Source organism: Marmota monax, unplaced genomic scaffold (assembly GCF_021218885.2).
Source record: "Marmota monax isolate L192 unplaced genomic scaffold, Marmota_monax_Labrador192_F-V1.1 WCK01_AAM20220418_F8-fsc00007, whole genome shotgun sequence".
In the NCBI taxonomy this organism is placed as follows: domain Eukaryota; kingdom Metazoa; phylum Chordata; class Mammalia; order Rodentia; family Sciuridae; genus Marmota; species Marmota monax.
This window is the reverse complement of record NW_026692781.1, coordinates 29,905,302-29,930,520: the sequence shown is the minus strand read 5'-3', so window position 1 is coordinate 29,930,520 and position 25,219 is coordinate 29,905,302. Positions and strand designations below refer to the sequence as shown.

Below are 25,219 nucleotides of genomic sequence, written 5' to 3'. Positions count from 1 at the left end.
AAAAACACTAACCAAAAATAAAATTCTTAGCTGAGCACAGTGGCTCACTTCTCTAATCTCAGCTATTCGGGAGGCTAAGGATGGCAAGTTTGAGGCCAGCCTGAGCAACTTAGCAAAATCCTGTCTCAAAAACAGAACAAAACAAAACAAAAAACCCACAAGGGCTGGGGATATAGATCTGAGGTAGAACATGCCTGAGTTCAAACTCCAGAATCAAAAAAATAAAAAATTAAGTTCATGAGTTAAATCACTATTAAGTTTTCTACAAGCAATAGCTATATCAAAACATTGTTTTGATTTCAGTTTATAAATGTGCAGTTTATAAATGTGCCACTTATATGTGTATGTAAAAAATATGTAACAAATTCCACTATTATGTATAATTATAATTATGATATCCTAATAAAAAATAAAAATAAAATTCACTGGTTACAATTTCCACATTTCAAGGTAAAAACATTTTATTTGCAACATACTGTGAACCATCTGGGAAAAAGATTTGAATTCACAGTGACCTACTATTAAATTATAGTAGGTTCAACTGTTTCATGCAGAAGCCATTAAAAAATAACTAATAAAAATGAGTTAATATTTTGAGAACAGTCTATATTTATAATGTTTATCAAGTGCTTATTATGAGCCATATGCTTTATATACCACATCTTATGTAATTCTTCCAAAGGTACAATTACTATTTCCTTTTTAGAGATGAAGACACTGAGACTCAGAAAAATCAAACAATTAGGCCCAGATTACCAATTGGAAAATGGCAGAAAGGATTTGATTTCAAGGGTCCCCAAATTTTAATACCTATCATACTGCCCCTACTAATAGTGGATATCAATTTTTAGCACTATTAAAAATGGTCTTCACAAATTCATAGAGACAGAAAGTAGAATAGTGGTTGCCAGAAATAAGAAGGAAGGATGGATATGAGGAGTTATTTAATGAGTACAGAGGTTCAACTTTGGAATGATGAAAAAGTTCTAGAGATACAGAGTGGGAATATTTAAGGAACAATGTGAATATGGTTAATGCCACCATACTGTACACTTAAAAATGGTTAAAATTGTAAATTTTATGTTTTTTATGATAATTTTAAATTGCCTTCAATGTCACCCATTTAGTTGTTTTTCTACAAATTCTATAATTTTAATGTAGAATTCAGAAGGCTCTAAAACCATGGTCATTTCAATTTTATGACTGTCATAGTAGAAAACTGCAAGAAAATTTGAAGGTGCAGATTGATATAATGATAAGCATTTTTAAAAACAAATCACTGTAACTATTACATTTTTCTAATATTCATTAAGATCTCATTAGATTATTTCACAAGGCTTTTCCTTTAAATAAAAATATCATAGATTAAAGAACAAAAACTGAAAAGACATGAATTCATTTATTCCTATATTCCAAAACCATTATGTTTAATTAAATTAATTAGCAAATAGGTCTTTATCATCTTTCTAAACAGTTCTGATTAGTCTATTTTTCTATTATTTAATTGGTGTTCCATCTGTACTTTGAATGCTCTAAATTGGCATTATTATTTGTTTTCCCTTTGAGGAAAGGATGCATTAGAGGACGAAAGGTGGAAATATGTTTTTAAAAAATTATAGTCATTTCAACCATTTTTAACTAATGACACATGTGATGTTTTCATCTTTACATTTTAGAGGTTCCATTTCAAGTTTTTGTGACCATTGGATTTTATGCATTTATATTTATAAACAAATGCAGATCATGAATTATTGTAAGATTTCACATGTAATACCTGCCTAATTATTAATGAGGACTAAGTCATAAAAGGAAAGCATTGTCACTCATGGGAGAGAATAATCCCATAGCATGCAAAGAGTGCTGGATGATTGATAACTGCAGCAGATAGGACAGAGGCTGACCAAACTAAAGCCAGAAGCAGTGCAGTGCACAGCTCTGTGTGGCTCCTTCCCAGCTGCATGGCACAAATGCAGTATTCAGTCTTAAAAAATTAAAAGCAAATCACCGTTAATCATGCAATGAACAAAAACATTTGGTTATACTAATGAACACTTAAAATAGAATAGCAAAAATCCACATGTTCTTTAAAATTTCTCAAGTCAAAAACACGAGACTTTAGAAAAGTGGAAAAAAACACTTTATTAGCTTAATTTCTTAATATAAAATAAAAGATTTTTTTGATTATCTTAATGATGAAAAACTTCAAAATGATACTGGATAAAAGAGTATAAAATATGAGAATTACATTTAAGGATTTGTTTTTTTTCCCCCTAGTGCTAGGGATAGAACCCAAGGCCTTGTGTTGGTAAACATTACTACTGAGCTACATCCCCAGCCCTCAGAATTATTTTTAATTTTACTAACACAAAACCAATATATAGAGGTAATGACACAGCATGGCTCTTGATGCTGATTCCCTAAGTTCAAATACTCGCTCCAGATATGACTTAACAAGTGAGTGACCAAGATTTTCTTTGATTCTGGAGGAACTTCAGGAAAAAATTCTGTCCTATCAGAAAAATCAGTTCCTTTACTGTTATTTATATTCTACCCAATCACCTAGAGCTAGGGTTGCCAGATCTAAAATAAAAACACATAGTGCCTAGTTAAATTTGAATATTAGATAAACAATGAATTTTTTTTTACATAGGACACATTGCTTATCTGAAATACAGACTATGCATCCTGTATTTTATGTGGCAACCCTACCCCCAGCACTTGTGCTAATGTTATACTTACTATTTCTCAGTCTTATGTTTAACAAGCACATCATAACAACAGCATCATAAGTCATGCTTTGAGCTATATGGCATGTAATTACACAATTAGCTGGCAGTCCATGTAAAGTACTGTAATGGATTTAATAGGATTCCTAACTTTTGAAAGAAAGTGGTAACCATTTATGGAATTGTTTTAGGACAGTTAAAGACACTCTATTTCCATCTGTTCCTGATGTGCTTCTTAAGGGGACATAAAAGCTTTTAGTATTTGCTTTTACCCAAATGGGAGTGATTAGAATATTCAATTATAGATTTATGTATATAATTAAGAAATTTATCATAGCAATCAATTTTCTGCCCATACACACACATTTCACATCACTATGTGGATGCTTTTACAAAGCTTTCTATGACCCTGCAAAGCTGTGAGTTTTTAAAAGATATGACCTAATCTTCCAAATTAGCATTACAATTTTTTTCAAAATCCACACTTGATTTTTAAATTATAATCATCCAAGCATAAGAATTTTTACTTCTCTTTCATAGTAATTCCACTTAAACATATATACTGAATTAGCAAGAAAATGAAACTTTGAATCTAATTTAAAAGCACAAAGGCATTAAATAAAATGTTTTACTGTCAGTAAAACTTAAATTTTAAACTCAAAGATAATTTTGATCATCAAAATATTTCATTAATATAAGGAAGTACTCTATGTAGCATTAACACTGCTGAAAAGCAATTTGACAACAGTTGTAAGATGAACCAACCAATCTCTTACAAATGGTTAATAGATAAATAAATAAAACATAGTCAATATGAACATCAGTGAATTCTGATTACTTTCAAAAGATCTGTTCATATCAAGCTAATGAAAATGGATTTGCAAACCCATTAGAATAATACAACAGGAAAACAGTGGTGACAAACTTTTCTTTCTTTATTTGAAAAGCATAACTTAAATGATTCAACCTCAAATTAATAATATTTATCATCATTACATTAGACACAAAAAGTTAACAAAATTCAATTTCCTCCTTTATAAAAAAACCACACTTGATAATCTGTAAGAAACACAGACTTTTAACCATGAAAAGATAAGATCAAAAAGCCAAAGCAGCAAACAGTTACATTCCCTATGAGTCATCATATTCCATTGACTAAAAATCACAATTTAAGGAAATTCTGTAGCCAACTAAACACCTAACAACAGTGCCATGACCACTGGGGGAAGGTTGGAAAACAATGTAAATCTTGAAGAGTAAGTATCTGGTGACTTTTCTAGACTAAAACATAATCTCAGGAAACAATAAATTTAATGTCCAACAAAGTCCTTTTTATGTGCTATACTGAATTATTTTTCATAAGCAACCCAAAAAAATATTTTTCAAAAGTGTAATAGATTGAATAACTTTTTAAAATCTATCCTAGTATCCAGTTAGTTGCCAGAACCTAGATTATAACATATCTTCTTATCAGCTCTGAGCTTCTCTCCGTTCCAACCTCCCATATGTAATGCTCCTAAAACATGTTTTTCAAACTTTCTGAGAAGGCATTTTGAGAAAAATCAGAAGATAACACATGTTCAGCAGCTCTACCCTCCGTACAGTGTCATCACACAGAATGAAATGTGACAGATACCAAGTGGTAGGAGCTGGAGCTGTAAAGATAAGCAGGGCCTGTACTGCACAGGGCTTTCTGAACCATGTAAAGGAATTTGTGCTCTAGTCCTAGGGCAGTAAGAAGTCATCAAAAAGTTTAAAGCAGAGGCTGGGCACAGTAGCTCATGCCTATAATCGCAGCAATTCAGGAGGCTAAGGCAGGAGGATCACAAGTTCAAAGCCAGACTCACCAATTTAGCAAGACTCTGGGCAACTTAGTAAGACTCTGTCTCAAATTAAAATAACAAAAGGGCTCGGGATGTTCTCAATAGTTAAGCATATCTGGGTTTAATCCAAAAAAAATTAAAAAAATTTAAGCAGGAAAATGATGAAATTATAGCTGCCATGTAGAAACAATGCATTAGCTGTTATTCTGGAGAATGGATTAAGAAAAGAAGGTGTTTGGAAGCAGAACACCAGTTAGGAAGATGCTTGGTTATAGGGACCAAGCATGGAAGTACCCTCAACAACAGTAGCAATGAGAACTATGCAGAAGGCAAAACCAAGAGCTGGTGATAGATAAGATGTGATAGGAGAGAGAAGAAGCAGCAAACATGACATCCAGTTTTCTAGCAATGGTGGAATGGGGGGAGATGGTGGTGCTATTGATGAGTTGAAGAACACTGAAAGAGGGAAAACACAGGGACTTGGAAATACCCAACAAATTGTTATACAGGTCTGAGTATATTCATTCATTCAAAAAAAAAAAAAAACATTTTTAAGCACTTACCTTGGTGCTCCCACTTTTATGGCTCCTATTCTCTAACTGGAATTATAGTTTTAATACATTGGGCATAGAATATGTCTGTCTCACTTTTGACTCTCTATATTGCAAAACAGTCTTGTCACAAATATTAGAAGTATCAATGAACAGATGAATGAGTAAATCGGTCATTAAAAGCAACTTTGCCAAATGCATTACTGAATGAAAAAAAAATGATTAATGCTGCCAAAAAGGCTGTTAGTTGCGCCAAACTGCAATGGCCTTGGCTCCACAATAGAGATATTAAGCATATATTTAAAGATTTAATATAAGACATTGAATAACAAGAGACTAGGCCCACATTCTTCCTCACCCTGACATATATATTATGGTCTATCAACTCAATTTTCAATATTTGAATGAGTTGACATCTATAATAAGTAAGAAATTCCTTTATATATAATTACCTAAGAGTTAACATTTTGTTTTCATTTTAATTGTATCTCACAGGATGAAGTGCAGGTAGATGACAAGGCGTGGAGGCCATATATGGCCCATCTTCACAAACATTAATTTAGGTTACTACAGGACAGGAATCTTAAGATAACTGAAAGGTAATTTGACTGAATATATGTTATAGGTTGTTTATTAAGAGAAAGTAGTAATTTAAAATAGTAGGTGAGAATTCCTATAAAATAACTTTCAGATTATATTTCTGTCAGGAAAGGTAAATGATATTCAGGATATGGTTGGAAGGAAACTAAAATTAGACTTTTAACAGATGTTTACTTTGTTCTCTTCACCCTTTACATACAGGAATGTCAATATGGTAAACACATAGACAAATAATGTTAGATATAGCCCCTTAGAAATGAAAATCAAAACAACACTGAGGGACTGGGATTGTGGCTCAGCGGTAGAGTGCTTGCCTAGCATGCGTGAGGCCCTGGGTTCAATCCTCAGTACCACATAAAAATAAATAAATAAATAAACAAAATAAAGGTATTGTGTACATCTACAACTAAAAAAAAGAAATTCTTTAAAAAAAAAAAAAAAACACTGAGATTCTATCTCACTCCATTCAGAATACCAATCATCAAGAACACAAATAACAATATGGTGGCCAGCATTCAGGAAAAATGAACTCTTATACACTTTTGGTTGAAATGTAAATCAGTACAGTTACTATAGAAATCAGTATGGATGTTCTTCAAAAAACTAAAAACAGAATATCATATGACCCAACTATACCATTTCTCAGCACCTGTCTAGAGTTAATGACAATATACTCTAGAAATACATACATTCCCATATTTATTAGCAGCACAATTCACAATACCTAAGTTATGGAACCAGCCTATGTATCTGTCAACAGATGAATGAATAAAAAAAAATATGGTCTTATATCCACAACAGAGTTTTATCCAGCCATAAAAAAGAATGAATTTGTGCCATTTGCAGGAAAATGGATGGAACTGGAGAGCATCATGTTAAGCAAAATAAGCCAGACTCAGAAAGATAAGTGTCATAAATTTTCACTTCTATATGAAAGCAAGAGAGAAAAAAATGGGGATTTCATGAAAGGAGAAAGGTAAGCAAATAGAGGAAAGAGACCAGGGAGAGGGAGGGAAAAAAGGAAAGAGGGAGGTGGTAACTGGGGAATTAAACTGATCAACTTATATATGTCCATGTACAAATATGCCATAGTGAAACCCACTCTTCTGTGTAATTAATATGCACCAATACATTTAAAAAAAAAAAAAGAGATAGTGGTAGCCAATAAAACTGGTTCTCATAACACTAGTACACTACTGTAAGCCTGAATGAGAAGATACCCAGGAGAAAATATTGGTCACCGCTACTGGGTAAGTATATAAACCCAGGCATAAAGTATTTTTATAGAATTTTAGGTTTTCCATTACTAGCCAATGGGCAGCATTTTATTTGAGAAGCTGAGAGGTAAGTGGATTATAAATCCTCCCTTTTTCAGATACAGCCTAAAATATATATAACATTCTTCTCTACAGATATATTACATTCTTTACCTCCAAGCATTACAGCAAGCTTGCACAGCAGGCATTAAATTCCCACTTTACCAATGAAAGTTTTTAAAGCACAGTTAGTACATAGCAAAGATGAGATTTCAGGATCCCAGATCAAATTTTCAAGTCTGTGTCCTTGTGCCTGTCCAACATATCTCCCAAAGATTTAAGTTCCTATTAAGTAAAGTGAGCCTGCCAATAGCACACTGCATTAACTTAGAGCAAGGATCCTTTCAGGAAAGTGAAAGAAAACGATTTAACATGGTTCACTTTGGAGGGAAGGGGAGCAGGTAGAAGTACTTAAGAAAACAAAGCACCTCAGATTCTCAGCAGCCTTGCTTGAAACATCTGCAGAAAAAAGTAGACAGCATTCCCCCTTAATTATATTATTATTCATAATTAAGTTAGTAATATCTGCCAATTTTATGGTTTGCTTCTTAAAATTGGTCATTATTTATTGAAGGCCCCAGGCCTTTACAGAATTGTACTCTGTCCTTGAAAGAACCACAAAACCAAACATTTTTAAGAGTTCTGGCTGTTATGGACTTTACAATCTAACAAGGAAAATAGAATCTTAAACAAGTTGAAAACCTGAGTCTGAGTCAGACATGATTTTTTTAATACTTAAGTTTTCATTTGCAACCACAAACTTTACCAAAATGAGCGCAATTCATTTCATAAAAAGGAGTCTAAAGTCAATAGCTGGAAGAGGTCTTTTGTTCAGTAAAAAGCAAAATTTAAAGATGCAGTTGAAAAGGTAAAATTGATTCAGCTAAGTAAATGAGGAGGCTATTCTACTAGATGCTTTTACTAATTTTAAGTGTTAATGCCAGGTGGGAATTTGAGGCACTTTTCTAAAATTTCATTATATACTATTCATTAAGATGAAACTTGAGACAAAAGGATGATCAGAGTTGAGCACAGAAAAATACCAAATGTATAAGTACATAAAATCATTTGTCAAAATAAGTAAAACGAGAATAAATTCATATGTACTTCTTTTACTCTACATTTGAGGAAGTTGAAACCACCTTTAAATAAAGTTGAATCACTAGTAAAAATTATATAATTGTCAAGAAGGAACAGAGAATAACAATTACAAATATTGCTGATTGATATACAGAGTTTTTTGGGAAGAAATGGAAAGCTTTCTTTTTTAATAACTACTGGATGTATCAACTCAAATCAAGTTTTCTGGTAATTTTCTTTGTAATGCTGCAATAAATCACAGGAAAACCATTGGTGATCAATACCTACAACTTCAAAGACCATGAGCAGACAGTAAAGTTTGCCTATCAGATCAGCAAAGGGCCATCACAACCCAGTCAGATTATATCTAACAATTAAAAGTCCAGTTTTGTTCCATGTCTCAAAGATACTATTCTAGTCAAAACTCTCCATGATCAAAATCTTTAGAACTATTTTCAGTTCTTGATTGCTTCTTATTTCTGAAAAGTACTGATAATTCTTCCTTCAAAAGAACTCTCAGATTTTCCAGATTTTATTTTTTTGTATTTCCAAATAATAATAATTAACATTTATTGATTATTTACCAAGTGCCAACTGCTTAGCAAAGTACTCTACATAAATTCTCTTATTTAATCCTCCCAAGCACCCCATGAGGTAAGGCCAGCTACAATGATGAAAGCTGAGGGTCAAAGAGATTAAATAGCCTACCCAGCTAGAGACAATCAGGATTCCACTTCTGGTTATCCAATTCTAAGACCTTTAACAGCAGTTCTATTCCACCTTTTGGATTTAGCACCTAATAATTCTAGAAACTTCTAGACATTCATCTAATCCCTAATTTACCTCAGATTGTTTCCCATAGTTAAGAAAATCTTTCTTAACTATTCTCTGGACAATTACTTCCCTATTGAAGAAAAGTACCATGGCCTTATGCATCATATTAAAATTAACTCAACAGCCAGATCAAAGAAGCCCATCAGATCCTATCAAATTTAGAAGCATAGTCTCTTCTATACAAATACTACTTTATTGAACTTCTATCAAGATGTACTTTTTCCAGAAGGAAATATTTTCCTGATGGTTACTTTCATAGAAATATAGGAACCAGAAAAAGGGATGTTAAGACAGTCTACTTCAGTGGACCACAGTGCATCTAGCATAGCAACCATTGTGGTCTAGGGACAAAATATTAAATGAGACACTGAAAAGTCAACATGCCACTAACTTACTGGGTAACCTGGGAGTTACTTAAACTGTCTGTGCCCAAATTTCCTCATCAATAAAATGGGTTGGAGAGTCTTTGCTTCATAAAACTAGTGCAAATTAGATGAGTAAATACATATAAAGTGCTTAGAACAGTGTCTGGAACATGGCAAACACTCAACAAATGTCAGGGATTATATTATGGGAGTATGGAAGGAAACACCCATGTAACCCCCTTCAAATATATCAAACATTGTCATGTGAGAACTGAACTTACTCTTTACAGCTCCTGAAGGTAGAACTAGGACCAACTAAGAATGTGTCAGAGAAAAATGACTTGTGCTCAACATGAGAGTTTTTTCAGACAACAAATGCAACCTGAAAACAGAATTGTGTCCCTTATGAGAGAACTCCCAGCTGACTGAAAGCCAATTCCACGAAGCTAGAGGGGTTCCTCCCCTAGTGTGGTTAATTGTGAAGCAACCTCCAAAGGCTCTCCTAAGAGAATTGTGTGTGGAAGAGATTCTTCCACACAATGTGTGACACACAGTAGTAACATCCTATATTGTTCTTGTTCTGGGGTTTCTCTGTGATTCACCAATTGCATACATTTGCAAGTCAGGATAAAAAGTACAGTCCATAATTACACAATATAATTTTGAAACAAGATCTAATAGCATGTGAGCCATGTTCTGGTCAATTATGCTAACCAGATCAAACATTGTGAACCCAAAGACAAAAGAGTAATGTTCAACTCCCTCATATGACAAAATACATTGACTCATTATGTAGGTTAAGACTGTATCCCATAGTTATTCTTTTAACCTCAATAAAAACTTCTTCATTTTACTAATAAGAATATCTTACTCTTTAACTGATATATATTTTTAGTAGAATACATATGACCACCTATGTAGATGCCACTTTTCCCAGCCTCTGCAGCTGGGTATGGCCATATAACTAATGGGCCACTGGAATCTGACAAAGGCGGTATTTGCAACTTATAGATCACTTCCTTAAAAGAAGGCTACTTGTTCTCTACTTTCTTTGTCCCCCTTTCTAGAGGTAGAAGGGAGATGTGGTGGTAGTCAGACAGTCCTATCAAAGAAACAAAATAACGTCCTTAAATTCCACCTTTAACAAATATTTTATATTGAAATTTTAAATTCAGATATAGATCAAGCCAACCATCTATAGCAAACAATACTTTGGAGGTTTGGGTACCACCACCAACAGTACACTTCCTGAAAGCTTGGAAAAGACCCAAGTAACAGAAGAAAAGAAGTATCTCAAGAAACAAAGTCAGTTCCTCATGGGTCACAACTCCAAGGTCCTTGTAGGAATAAGACAACTAACCTACTTAAATCATAGACTTGATCTGTAAATGTGAAAGCCATTTTCAATTGTAAAAACTAAATATCAAAATTTAAGCTATTAGTAAGATACAGAAAGATTTAAGACATACTCAAACACAGTTAAGCTTTTATGTCTATAAAAATTCAAAGCAATGTTTTTATACCATATTATTAAAAAGCAGATTTTTTTAAAAAGATAATAAGATATTAGTCATAACAAAGAACTTAAATCACATTTCGGTTTTCTCTGGATTTTTTGTGAAGAATTTTAGACTAGTAAAAATATCCTGTGTAGAGTTTTCCTTTCATATAAATACATAATATCTGCATCCAATGATTTTTAAATTATGATTTCAGCTTTTTATCTTATTTAATGCCACTAAGCCCATTACATTCTCAGTTGACATTCTCTAATGTCAGTGGAGAATGCTGTTTTTTGCTTTTGGCTTTTAATAATCTTTATACAATGGAAAACATTCCACAAGTTGGTCTTATTTCATGAAACCAAATAGCAAATGATTCTCTATGATGTGAGCTTACATGGGAATTACATTTTGCTATAAGCAGAACTAAGGAAACTATGGGTTTTATTTTTGTTTTAATATCTTACATTGCCACAATAATAACTTTAGAACCGTAAAATTAACATGTGTTGCTTTAAGCCACTAAGTTTGCAGCAATTTGTTATAGCAGCAACAAGAAATTAATACTTGGGTTTTCTGACATGTAAACTTTCAAGAATAAGAAGCCCAAATCCCTAATCTAGGAGTTGTATCAAAACAATTCCTTCAAACCCATTGTTATTTCCTAGATCCCTGTAACTTCCAATTTAAATAACCTATAGGCACCTAGCTCAATAATGCTTTTATAGCAGAAAAGTACAAGTTTAAACCACTTTAACTTTGTTTTCTGCCCAGTTCCATTCCAGTCAGATCAATAAATTTGAAATCATTGTCTGGTTTGGGGGAATTTGAGGTATCAGGGTTGAAGGTTTTTGCAGGATAGAAAAAAAGGAGTAAATATCTGTGTTCTCCATAGTCTTGGAGCAAGTTTACCTCGCCCAGCTTTGACTTCATCTGTAAGCTATAAAGGATAATGATAGCTACATACTGCCAGGCAATTTTGAAGAATTGACATTGTCAAGATCAGTGTCTATTATCATTCTGTAACATGGAATGCCTAACACAAATCTCCACAATCTATTTATGGTAATTATCCATAAATAATTCTAATTTATTTAATTATCACAAATAATCTAATTTAATAAGTCTTTTGAAGAGTGAGAGAGATGGTAGACAGCCATGCTTAGTACAATGAGGGGGTAAAAATAGAGAATGATCTCTAAGCTACCATCCAGCTCTCCAATTCTATAATAATTTAACTGGATAATTAAACAGTCTCAAGATATTGGGGAATAAACATGTAAGTATTATTTTTTACCCAAGTTCCCATCTTAGGTTCTCTTTGCCTTCGTATACTACAGTTATAACCAACAGTTCACTCAGATTCCATGTTTCAGTCATTAGAAGAACTCTTTCAAGTTCTTAAAAACTTAAGTCCTGCAGTTTAGGAGGCTGAGGCAGGAGGATCACATGTTCAAAGCCAGTCCCAGCAACTTAGCAAGTCCCTAAGCAACTTAGGGAGACCCTATCTTAAATTTTTACAAAAGGGCTGGGTATGTGGCTCAATGGTTGAGGCTCCCCTGGATTCAATCCCTGGTACCAAAAAACAAAAACAAAAGCAAAAAAAAAAAAACAAAACACCCTTAGTCCTGTCCACTCTAAAACTTGAATCTCATGTTTGGTTCCAGGTCCTCTTCTCTACCTCATGGTCTCCAGAGTAAACTAGAATGGTGATTGTAGTGGATGGTGTTAGGGGTGGGGTACCCACTTCTCATTTTTTCTTCCCCCAGCCCTTTCCTTCTGGGGTTGGAATGGAGGAGGAATAGGAGAGTCCAAGGCCAAGGTCTCCCTAGAGGATGGACCCCATAGGGATGTTGTAGGCCACACTGGATTGACTTTTTCTGCTCCTCAGGTTAACCCTGAACAGACTATTGGCTGTCTGTGTAAGGCAAACATCTAAAAGCTGACTCTCTCTGGGTTGCCTGTTCCCCCAAAGAACCTTTCTTCTCTGCACATTCATCATCCTGGTGCTAGAAATGTACTGTGGACAATGACTTTTTCAACTCTTCACCAGCCCCTGCCCCAGTCTTTTGCTACTAGAGTTCTTTCATTTGTGAGGCCTTTCGGGATAGGGCAACAGCAAGAGGCCCAGCCATCTTCTACAGTGTCCCTTTTCCCCATATACAGAACAGTATCAAGGGCTCTCATAGTCCAGTAACTTAGAAGAAATGAGCATTCCTCCCAGCTTAAAGGTAAAGGTAGAAAACGGAGAAGAAGGGGACAGTCAGATGCCCACCACCATTACCTTCCCACTCTTACACTCAAGAATCATATCTTGGGTTATTTCACTCTAAACAACAGAAAGGATCATGATAGTTTTTCCCCCTCAAGGAATTAAATAGAAGAAATAGGCTCTTTTCAGGAACCACACCTCACCACCAAGGCTACCTTCTCTCTTCCAGTTCTCTTTTTATTTAGCCTGGGGGAAAAGATGTGAACTAGAAAAATAGTGAAGGCTGCCTCTCAGTAAGATGGGGTCAGGAAGAAAAAGGGCTGGACATAAGAGTTCATGGTCCCCTGAATATTCACAGCCTTTTGTCTTAAGTTTTGGAGGTTAATTCTAGCATTATAACTATCTTCATCCCATTACACCAACTTCTAAGATGACTTGTTTTTCAGAAAGCATTTCTCTGTGTTGATGAACCTGTCATGCTGAGGGTGTAGCCATGAAGAATTTCCTTGGGCTAGAAAAATAGCAAAGCATTCCTACCAATTCCTACCCAGACCAATTCTCCCTCAATCTTTCCTAGGAGTGGCCAGATTCAAAGAACTTTGTGTCCAGAAATTACTGTTAAGCATGTTAAGATGTGAAGTGTTTATTAGTTAATAGGCTCTCCAGAAAAATCAAAATCCAAAACAATTAATTCCAAAATGTATAGCTTCAGCAGAATTAACAAGAGAACTGTAAAGAGACATTGTTGAGTCATGTACTCAGCCCACTTACAAATACCCTTTGATTCCATCCGTCTTTAGAACACCTTGATCCTTCTTCTTCCCTTCCAGCTTCTAGTCAAACTTAGCTATTAACATTTCTAAGTGTGACTTCTCACAGCCCATGCAGTTGTTATCCTAATGAACATTTCTTTTGATAAAAACTACCATCCCAGATGTAGGACGGAAAGTCAGAAACCAAAGGCTAACTGTTGTTGTGGCTTCTGATTTCCAATGTCTAGCAAACATCACTGCATTTATCACAAAACGAGCTTGAGGGGGCAGGAAAGATGGTGGGATGAGATGGACATCATTACCCTAGGTACATATATGACTGTACATATGATACAATGTTACATTGTGTACACCCAGAGAAATGAAATGTTTTGCTGCAATTGTGTACAATTAATCAAAATGCATTCTGCTGTCATATATAACTAGTTACAATTAATTAATTAATTAATTTTAAACACTAGCTTGATCATATAGTAACTAAACACACATGAGAAAGTATTAGAAAAATATTTTTTGAAGTTTCATATATTTGAGAGAAACCTATCTGCCCCCCCAAAAAAAAACACTTTAAGAAATTGTAATCAAATACTTTATAGTACAAATGCTGCAATAGAAGGGGGGAAGGGAGAGATACATCCTTTCAATAATTTAACATAACTACAACTAGATAATTAAAGCTGACATACAAATGACTCAACCAGAAAACTGTACCTTTAACAAATGGCCAGTCTCCAAATAATGCAGTCAAACTTTTGGGTACCATTTGGCCATGGTTCTGTCCCTGCATAGCACAGTGAATTCATTACCTTTAATACAATAAAGCAGCTAAAAGGACATGAATTTCATCACATAAACATGTGTTTGAATTGATTTTTGAATTTCTACCAAAGAAAAGGAATTAAGTGATCATACAGACTTTTAACAAATATTTAGTAAGTTCCTCATGTAAGGCACTATCTCTGCCCAAAGCTAATTGAGAGCAAAACTCAATCATATAGTATCAAATCCACTGCCACTTAACAACAAAACTGTAAATTCTATGGACTGGAAATTCAAATACTCCTTATTGATTTATTGATGCTAGAAGACAAAACTATCAAACTATAAAACAAATCATATCAGGTTGTAATAACTAATAGTCTGTCTTTACCCTGTATAATTTATTTATTTTTTTAGTATTTTATTAGTGGTAGTTGGACACAATACCTTTATTTTACTTATTTATTTTTATGTGGTGCTGAGGATTGAACCCAGCTCCTCGCACGTGCTAGGGAAGCACTCTACCACTGAGCCACAACACCAGCCTTTAGCCCTGTATAATTTATACTAAAGTTGGATCACAAAATCCAACTTGCTTCATGCTAAAATTGGTCAAGGAGTATACTAGCAGAAGTCCCAGTCTTCCCAACTGAAATTGAATACAATGTTAATGTAAAGTCATGAATATTTTGTGTGGAAGACTATGAAATTGAAGGAAAAATGGATTCATATAGTCCTTGAGAGAATTTCCCAAAACTGTTCTCTGAATTGTATATTTTTTTATTTTTCAGCTGAATTTATTGTATAAGATAACAATTAAAAATCTGCTATTTCATTCATTTAAACCTGCTAAGGTTTAAATTGATATTATTTAAGAGGATACATAGCATAAAGATTAAATGCAACCTCTGGAGGAAATAAATTTGTGTCCATTTCCTGGATCTACATTTACTAGCTATATGTGACCTAGGGAAGTCACTTAACATCTCCTCACCCATAAAAATTAAGATAATAATAATAATACTTATCTCATATGGTTATTGTGAGGATCAAATAATTTAATACACATGAAGTGCTCTGAACAATGCAAACTCAGGGTACAAATTATATAAACATTAGCTATTATTTTTTTCTTTTTTCTTTTTTATATATGACAGCGGAATGCATTACAATTCTTATTATACATATAGAGCACAATTTTTCATATCTCTGGTTGTATACAAGGTATATTCACACCAATTCATATCTTCATACCTATACTTTGGATAATAATGATCATCACATTCCACCATCATTAATAACCCCATGCCCCCTCCCTTCCCCAACATTTGCTATTATTATAAAGAAAATTTCTCAGTAGGAAGTCTTCCTCAAGAAGTCACTATGCATCTTATCTACTATATTAAACAAAAATAAAATCATTTAATTATTAATAGCATTTCTAAATATATAATATTTAATTGTGGTATGAAATCAATAATTCCAAAATATTTCAAAACTGGACTCCACCAAACGCTAAACATGACTGTGCGTCTTGGATATCAGTCTCTAGGGGGAACACAAAGCTCCATTCCTTGACCCAAACCCACACCCATAACCCCAATCCAAAAATTAATCATGATCAATGATTAAGAAATCCCAAGTTCAAGGTTGTTGACTGGACTGTTTTATGAGTTGAAGCTTTCAAAGGAGAAAGAGGTCTGGGTGCACATGGTAGTCTCCTTTCAATCCTCCTCAACCCAAAAATCAGGGGAAACTGAAAAGGAACAGGAAAGGTCACTCTTTAACACAGATGCCCTTTTCCTGAGCCTGACTCTGACTCAGCCTGAGACAAAGGAGGCTCCCTGCTGACCACATCTCTGACTCTCTGCCTTTGGCTATATGCCTCTGATCACCCTCATTACCAGCTGTCATATATGGGAAAGAGAGTATGGGCTTTAGGCACACAGGAAATTTGTCATGCTTTGGTTTGAAGTCACTTAGACCTCAGAGAAAAGTGCCTACAACATGGTCAGGTCCAGGTTCCCAGAGTTCTACATTGTAATGTTGGTTCCAGCTAACTGTAAAGTGTCCTTTTGTCTCATTTGCCTTCTTAAACATGTATGTCGCATAGGGAAAGTGTTCTGAATTTGAATACCTCTTAATTCCCCAAACCCTCAGTAGCATCACAGTCTCACCACTTCTAACTAGGATATTGTGCCATACAAATAATACAAGCTTGCTAACTTGTGCATACTGCCTGGACTTCATCTGTGCTTCTTCCAGATTTAGCATCTTTTAAAAAAACTCTTGAAAAAGGTCAGCATGAAAGAATGAGTAAAGCAGATATTATCTTTCAAGGGTATTTTGAGATTCTGAATACAAAGTTGTATGATTAAAGATAAACACGATATCCTTGCTAATAATAGTTATGTGCTTTCATAAATTTACAAATACAAGCTGAGAAATATTGGGAAACTAAACACATTTACTGAAATAGTTCAGCTTTTATGTTGTTTTTGTTTTGGATGGATTGTATTGTTTTCAAAATTGTTCTTCCTGGAGCGATAATAATAACATAATAATGGTTCTTTTCTACTCACCATGAAATCCTACTTTTCTCAAAGTAATGCTAGACTGATTACAAATGAGGTGAGTTAAAATGGTACTGTTAAAAATGAACTAGATAATATCTCTTTTAAACACACCCACATAAGATGTTACAAATAAAACTACTAATCAAATCCAATTTTAAATTGAGGACACTATTCCAATGCTTCGTCATACTATGATTTTGTTGCTATCAATGTTAGCTGCAATACAATATATTGGCCAATACTTCAAACAAGACAGAATGTTGTAGTTATAGAAAATTGGCTCTTGGTCCTAATTGTTATTATCAGTCTAAAATAATCATTAATTATAATAAACTCTGTTGTAAACTATTGTAAGAACTTGCATACAGAAATGAACTAGGATACAGAATTAAATAAAATTTGACAAAACTACAGATAAACCTATTTTATATTATAAAAAAAATATGTAACTTTGCAGAATTCACAGATTTCACTATATAAGATTTGTTGACTTATTACCTCTCTCCCCATCTTATAACCAGTGGCTCATTTACTGGTGCTGAGATCCTAAAAGCAAATTCAAAAAGTCACTTTATTCCTGTCTCTTACTTCTGTCTAGTCATTTAAAGTTGGATACTTTTTTAATGTACAATGTAATGTGTCTCTATGAACACTACTCCTGAACGTGAGATTATTTTTCCATTCACTGTGATTAAAGTTGAATAGAAGTGACTAAGGGAGCAGGAAGGATGGTTCAACTTTTTCTGTGGGCTACTCCTAGGTCACTGCTCACTCAGTTGCCCTGGCATTGCCCGAAGCAAGTAATGGATTGCTTGTTCAGTAGCACCAAGGAAGAGTCAGCTGTTTCTTGATGTCTTTTCATAATGCTCTGCTGTGCCTGAGGTATTATTTAGCAACAAATGTTCAATTGACATTTTACTGTACAAAATTTAATTGCCTGTTTTCTCCATTGTGAAAAGGGAAAGGTGGAGATAACTATTCAGTAGTAGTCACATGTGTGTTTAACCCCTCAAGGGCTATGTAATTGACTTATACTTTTTTCCAAAAAGGAAAACAAATGGTATAAATTCTAATAGTATTAACAAACACTAATGAACCAGCAATTCTAAAACCTTTCATCAAGTATTACAAAGCTCTTTATCTTCTAAGTCTCTTGAGAAGTGCTATAAGTAGTCACATAAGGCCAGGCACAGTGGTATACACCCATAATCTCATGACTCCAGAAGCTGAGGCAGAAGAATCACAAATTCAAGGACAGACTCAGCAACCTTAGTCAGACCCTCAGCAACTTAGCAGAGCCTGTCTGAAAATAAAAAATAAAAAGGACTGGGGATGTAACTCACTGGTAAAGCATCCCTGGTTCAACCCCTAGTACCAACAAAATAATAATAATAATAAAGAAAATAAAAAGAAGTCATATAAGAAAGTCACTACAAAGACAAGCAAACACTTCTGAGGTGAAACATGATGTGGCTCAGTGGTCAAGTGCCTGAGTTCAATTCCAGTAACCCCCCCCCCCTAAAAAAAAACTGCTTTTAGAGCCACAACTAAAAATCCCTTATTTTCTCACTCCCCTAAAACAATACATATTCAATGTCCCAGGTATTTGTTCCTTCTGTGTATCATTCAAAAAGAGAAGACAACCTTTTCCAAATCCTATTGTCTGCAGGGACTTGAGGGAAGTGGATCTGGTGTAAAACAACAGGTATGAGATTCATATATTGAAACCAATATGTGTATCTGTATAATGACAGGAGAGAGCCCCACCTGCCAAATTCAAAAACAGCACAGGCCTAACAAAATGGCCAAAAACAGGAAAGGTTGCAATCCCTTTCCTGAGTCAATAAGCTCCAGATGTTCTGAACTGGGGAGAGGAGGTGGAGAAAGGATAATTTACCCCACAAGCTTTGGGACCCAAGATTCAGATTCTTTGGCCATGCTCTTGTGTATTCAGGTTGCTTCTAACTTAAAAGTGTTGATAGATTGTGAATTTCCTGCATGTGGAACCAGCATAGGAGCACAAGCTCTGGAGTTAACATGGCTCTTTGAATCCTGACTCCACATTTTATCAGTAGCTCTCTGTGCCTCCTCTACATTAAAGGACTTGTTGTGGGGATTAAGAATGAAACATATGAAAGCTCCTAGTTTAGCACCTGACTAATAGTAGGCAGTACTTAATGTGAGTGAATTCTATTCCCCTTGCCCCTTAAGGAGAATCATAACTTTGTTATGAGTCAACTGGTACCCAAGGCCTATCTTCGAGGCTGCAGTTCAAAAACCCAGATATAGGAAGCCTGGTCATAATAAGGCAGTAATGAGGCGTGAACTACACCAAAGCTGATCATTACTTTAGATGCTTTACAACACCTCATTCTCAAAACTTTATCTTCATCTCATACACCCATGTCCTTGAGATCCAAATGACAATTTCTACTCTTCTCTGACTAGATAATTCATACTTAAATAGAATCAAAAGGAAATAGAGGAATGCAGAACTCATCAATATGTTACAGATACTGAAAGAAAAACCAACTGCTACTTCATAAACATGTATGTATCTTGGTACCAACCATCTGGTATAAGAAATAAGATTCACTACTTTCCTATTTCCAGAACATTACAGAGGTATTAACTAAAACCTAAAATGTTAAATATTTTAAGGTTGATATCAAGTATTAGATACCTAAAATTGTCTGATTTCTTAATTAGAAATATATTCAAATGCAAAAGTGTACCTGTTCGATATTACCTATAAGTATGCTCCTAGCTTGTTATTATAAACCATATGTCAAGAAGAAATTTAAATGGATTCAATTGAATTATTGTGGCATATTTCAATGCACTTACCAAAAAAATGCTGCATTTATCAAAATCATTGCAGTTGAAAATAATCACAGAAAAAAATAGATGGATTAAAGAGAAGCTAGTTTAATTCTTATATTAAAATTTTTAAAACCTTGGACTAGGAACATAGAGGAAGAAACACAATGATAGTAGAAAGACTTCCCAAAGATATGTGCAGATAAATGTTGTCATTGTTTAAATCAATTCAGAAGGAAATTGTTTTCTCAACTTCACACATGTTTTCAAATTAGGAAGGGCAAATTTACTACAAACATTTATTTTATTAATATACAAGACAGCCTGTTTTTTGGTAGGATAGAGGAATGCACTATTCTGATGTATCTAATATTCAAGTTGACAGAATACCATTAAAATAGAAACAATGCCCTAAATTAAGCTGAAATATTTGATATTTGATGATTTATAACTTTTCCATTGCTCATAGGTATAATTATGCATATCAATTATTATTGTATCACAGCTATTTATGTCCATATTTAATAATTTTTCATATAAAATATTCTAAGGCCTTTATTTTTGTGTATTTCAATACCAAATAAAAAGAACTCTTGGTAAACTGTGAATAATGTATTTTCTCTCAATATAGAATATGTACGATATATTTCTTATGTGGTCTATACATTTTTAGAAATTCTCATTTTACGATGCTAAAGTGAACAAACTGTGGGACAGCAGATTCAGGATGTCAACAAAAATGTTCTTGATCTCAAAGAGACAGGAACAGAGCACACCTACCCCTATCCCCCCTGGTAGGGAATGAATACCTCTAGGGAAAAGATCCAAATGACTGTTGCCCACCAGAGACCCACCAGATCATCCTTAAATATTAATTTGCTCATCACAATGACCTTAGACAATCCTCTAGGCACTGAAAATGTCTGAAACAGATTTAAAGCCCTTAGGCCTATAAAACTAGCCAAATTTTATTGAATAAATCAGGAGCTTATACAGTTTATCTCAGATATACATAGATACATATGCTTATATGTGTATGGAATATTTTGGAAGGCTACTTAAGAAAGTGTTAACAGCTATGAGAGTGGACTATGGAAGTGGGAGTGTGGAACGGCTGAAAGTCTTCCCTTCACACTCCTTTGCAACATTTGATTTTTAAAAATCACATATATATATTACTTTTTCAGTTAAATCAAATTTTAAATAATTCACTTCATTTTGCAGTATCTTTAATTTTAAAGACCATTTACCAAATTTTTATTTAATTTACTATTAAATAGGAAAAAGATTGAGATGATACTTGGCTGTCTCCTTCCTTTTTTGACACAAAAAGAAACTTCAAAACAAGAAGCACCATTACTCAGCAACACCCCTTCTGAGAATATAAACCAGCATAGTGTAATTTAAAAGTGGCAAACTTAGTTGCAAGAATTTGAATATTCTCGGAGGGGCTGGGGTTGTGGCTCAGCAGTGGAGCACTGGCCTCGCACGCGCCAGTCGCTCAGTTTGATCTTCAGCACCACATAAAAATAAATAAATAAAATAAAGGTATTGTGTCCAACTACTTCTAAAAAATAAATTAAATAAATAAATAAAGGTATCATGTCCAACTACAACTAAGAAAAAAATTTTAAAAAATTTGAATATTCTCATCATTCTTGTGCAACACAGTGGTACACATCTATGATTGCAAGTTCAAGGGTAGCCTGGGCAATTTAGCAAAACCCTCAGCAACTTAGTGAGACCCTGTCTTAAATTTAAAAATAAAAAAGACAAGGGATGTTGCTCACTGGCAGAGCTACCAAAAAAGTTTGCATATTCTGTATACTACAATACTTCTACTTTTTACATTATATTCCACTGCTTTTTAGCATTTATGTATTTTAAAATATCTTGAGGTAATTATTTTCACATGCACATAGATCCACATGTAATATCTTAGAATCCAAAATGTACCCATTCCTTGTGATTTTTTTGAGCCTCAAAACAATATGCTTTTTGACTTGTATGTTTAAAAAAGTGATCATTTCCCTTTTATCTAAATTCACACCCAGAAGGGTATATTCCTTTTTACATTATTCAAAAGCCACAAAATAACAAAAAATATTATGAATTATTTGCAGTTACCACCCACCACCCCCCCCACACACACACACACACACACTACTTCTAATATGTAAATCTCCTAGTTGGTTTCAAATTTCCTGGTGTCCATGTTGGGAAAAAACCCAAACCAGACTTGGAGCTAGGTGGATATACTGTGGGAGCATAGACTGGCACTAGCACTAGTAGCATAGGAAAAAGACATGTATTATGCAGCGGCTTCCCAGCTTAAACCTGAAGAAGCATCGTGAATGTCATTAGCAGATGCAGTCATTCAGTAAGTTGAACAGTAAGTAGTTCCAGGTGGTCTTTCACCGCCATCACTGGTGTGTTGGGTGTGTGTGTGTGTGTGTGTGTGTGTGTGTGTGTGTGAAAGAGTGAGAAAGAAATATTATTTATTTATATATAATATAATATATATATGAATATATATTCATTCATTCTTACTGGCTGCTCTACCAAAAATCAATTTAATCTCACATGCACATACTAACATGCATTTACGCTAAGACCCTTTGCCAGAGCCTGTACCAATATTCTTACTCCAAAGTCATGCACCCAGAGGATGAAACCTCAAGCAAAGGAAACAAGCCCCAAGTGGAAGGAATACAGAAACAGGAAAGGAAAAGGGGTTACAAATTCCTTGCCAAATGAATGAAGAGAAATCCTGTGGGAGTGGATAGGGGGTCGGGAAGCGTTTTCCTGGATGTGGTGGTAACCACAAGGGTTGGGGAAGAAGCTTAGGGATTGATTGTTTCCGGTTGTGCCTTTTGCAGCCCAAAACTCTTTTGAGTTATTTCATCGTTCTTTACTGCGCTGCAGCGTTCACTGAAATCTCTGCCTGCCTGCGGGGAAAGTCCAGGCTTCTTGGGATTTCGGGACCGTTTGTGTTGAGAGTTTTTTTTTTTTGTTTGGTTTTTTTTTTTTTTTTGGGGGGGGGGGTTGTTTTGCTTTATTTTGGTTGGTTTTGGTCTGTTTTCATTTGAGAGTAAACTGTGCCGTTCCTCTGCTGCTTTGGAAAAGCTAATCTTTCGCTGGAAAGCTGTGCACAGCCATCCCGTGGGTCTTCATCTATTCTGAGTCCTAAAGGTGGAAGGGAATCTTGCAGAGAAAATGAGGGAGAGCGTTGCTCAAAATGCAAAGACGCAGAGCGGAACTTTTTCTCCGCTGTCTAGGGGGTAAAAAAGTCACTTCTGCTTCTCAAGGCCAAGAGCTGAGTCTGGAAACCTCCGGACTAGGAAGGAAGGTTTGGCAGTGAAGGAGGTGGGAGAAAACAATGCCGCGCCTGCGTTGCCACCGGACGTAGTACACCCTGCCAGAGTCCGTAACCCACATCGTTCCCATGCACACTATGGGGTAATGTGGCTTCGCTTACCTTGATGATGCTGCTGCGCCTGGGGGTCGCTCGTGCAGCTTCCAGGAGGCCCGCCTCGCTGTCCGCTGGGGCTCCTGCGGGGCCAGGCAATGCGACCCCGCTGCGACGGTCCCTCATCCGGCCCCCAGCGGCCACCGCCACGGTGTCTCCGGAGGCGGTGTCGAGGCCCACTCGGGGGTCGTCTTCGCCCCCAGCAGCGTCGGGCGGCGCCGGACCCTCCTTGCTGACCGCGCCCTCGGCCATGGCAGGGCACGTTTCTGACTCCCCTGGAGGAGATAGCACGCCGGGCAGTAGAGTCCAGCTGCTGGGCAGAGGTGCACTCATGCACCAGGAGTCAGCCCTGCTAGACTTTGTTTCACCGTCCTGAGACGGCGGAGGGGGCAGCAGCAGCAGCAGGGACGACCGCAACTTTCTGGAGAGGGAACATCACTCCAGCAGAGACGTCCTCGGGCTTTGGTCCAGGAGGTCAGCAGTCCGGCAGGCAACGGCAGCGGGGGTGGGGAGATGATGTGAGAGGGAGAAGAGAGAGAAGAGGGAAAAAGAGAGGAAGGTATCCGAAATGTGATGCAAACGCCCTCTCTGCACCAGACAAAAGGAAGCGGGCGCCCAGCCAGGCGGCCTCCGGAGCTGGGACGTGAGCAGCCGAAGAGGGGCCGGAGCCGGGTGACTGCGGGCGGGCGCACCCGCCACCTGCCTGCGGACAGCCGCCCCAGGAAGTGCAGCAACGGCAGCGGCCTCCACTCCGCTCTGTTGTGACAGGGAGGGAGACTTGTTTTGACAGCCCGTGGGGATTGGCAGGCGTCTGGGCCTCTTAGGAGCCTTTCCTTGCCAAGGGGAGTTTGGCCCGACCAATCCTCACTGCGGAGGGGTGTGCCCGAGCGCAAAGAATGGAATGTGTTCTGTAGCTGCGAGCCGGCCCTGCGGGGCTCGTATACTCCAGCAAGACTGCGCGCGCGCGTGTACTCACCCGCGGGCGCTCAGTGTACATTTTAGGAAGTTGAGATGTAGGAAACCAGTCTTAAGATGAAACAAAATCCGGGGGTTATGGGTGGTGGAAGCGAGGAAAGGAAACCCTCCTCTGTAAAACAAAGCAATTTGGAGGAGAGGAGGTGCTTTGTATTAATGTTAAAGCGTTTGAGGTGATGAAGTGAAGCTTGGCAAGCTCTCGTGCCAATCCTTAGAAGTCCATTCAGAAATAAACTAGGGTTTACTGGGGCCCTAGAATTCTGGGCAGGGATGCATTCGTGCTAGAATTAAGGTTCTATGAAAGGATTTTGTGTTCACCCTGCAATGTGAATAAATATGACAAGGAAAGGGAGTTGGATAAAAAGAAGCAAGGGTAAAAGGAAACTGAATCAACTAAATCCCTCTGGAGATGACTCTTAACAAAGCACAGATGTAATGGAAGTCAGATAAATACAAAACAGGATATTTAGTCCCTATCCTGAAACAGTCCACTCAACAGAATTTAACCTCCTTTCTATAATTCTATGTAAACACATTTTGCTAATTTCCACCAAGATAGCAACCAAGAGAAGAGATCTTTGGATGATGGATTATGTCTGAAATTAACCATAGAATGCTCAGATGGAAACAATGGCTCTAAGACTCCCTGACAATTTGGAAGACTTGGCTTTTTAATTTAAAGGCTCTTTTGGTATTAAAAGCTATATTAAACTTATTTCAATTAATAGTTGAATAATTTAAGATTTTGCTTCTTCCTTACTCTGGCCAAGAACACAAGAAATTCTTCAGACTTTTAGATCCGGAATTTTGTCAGAATCCCAGAATTTTAAAGATGCAT

The 25,219-nt window shown here is 36.0% G+C and overlaps 1 protein-coding gene across 1 annotated transcript in view; it reads right to left on the bottom strand.

Annotated features, from left to right (window-relative positions):
* Plcl1 (phospholipase C like 1 (inactive)) overlaps window positions 1-24,129 on the bottom strand; it is a 356,808-nt gene extending 332,679 nt beyond the window's left edge. The window contains exon 1 of the mRNA XM_046447452.2: window positions 23,416-24,129. Within this exon, the coding sequence (XP_046303408.1) occupies window positions 23,416-23,739 (324 nt within the window). The 5' untranslated portion in view covers window positions 23,740-24,129. The remainder of the gene's footprint in view (window positions 1-23,415) is intronic.
* Window positions 24,130-25,219: the final 1,090 nt, after the last annotated feature.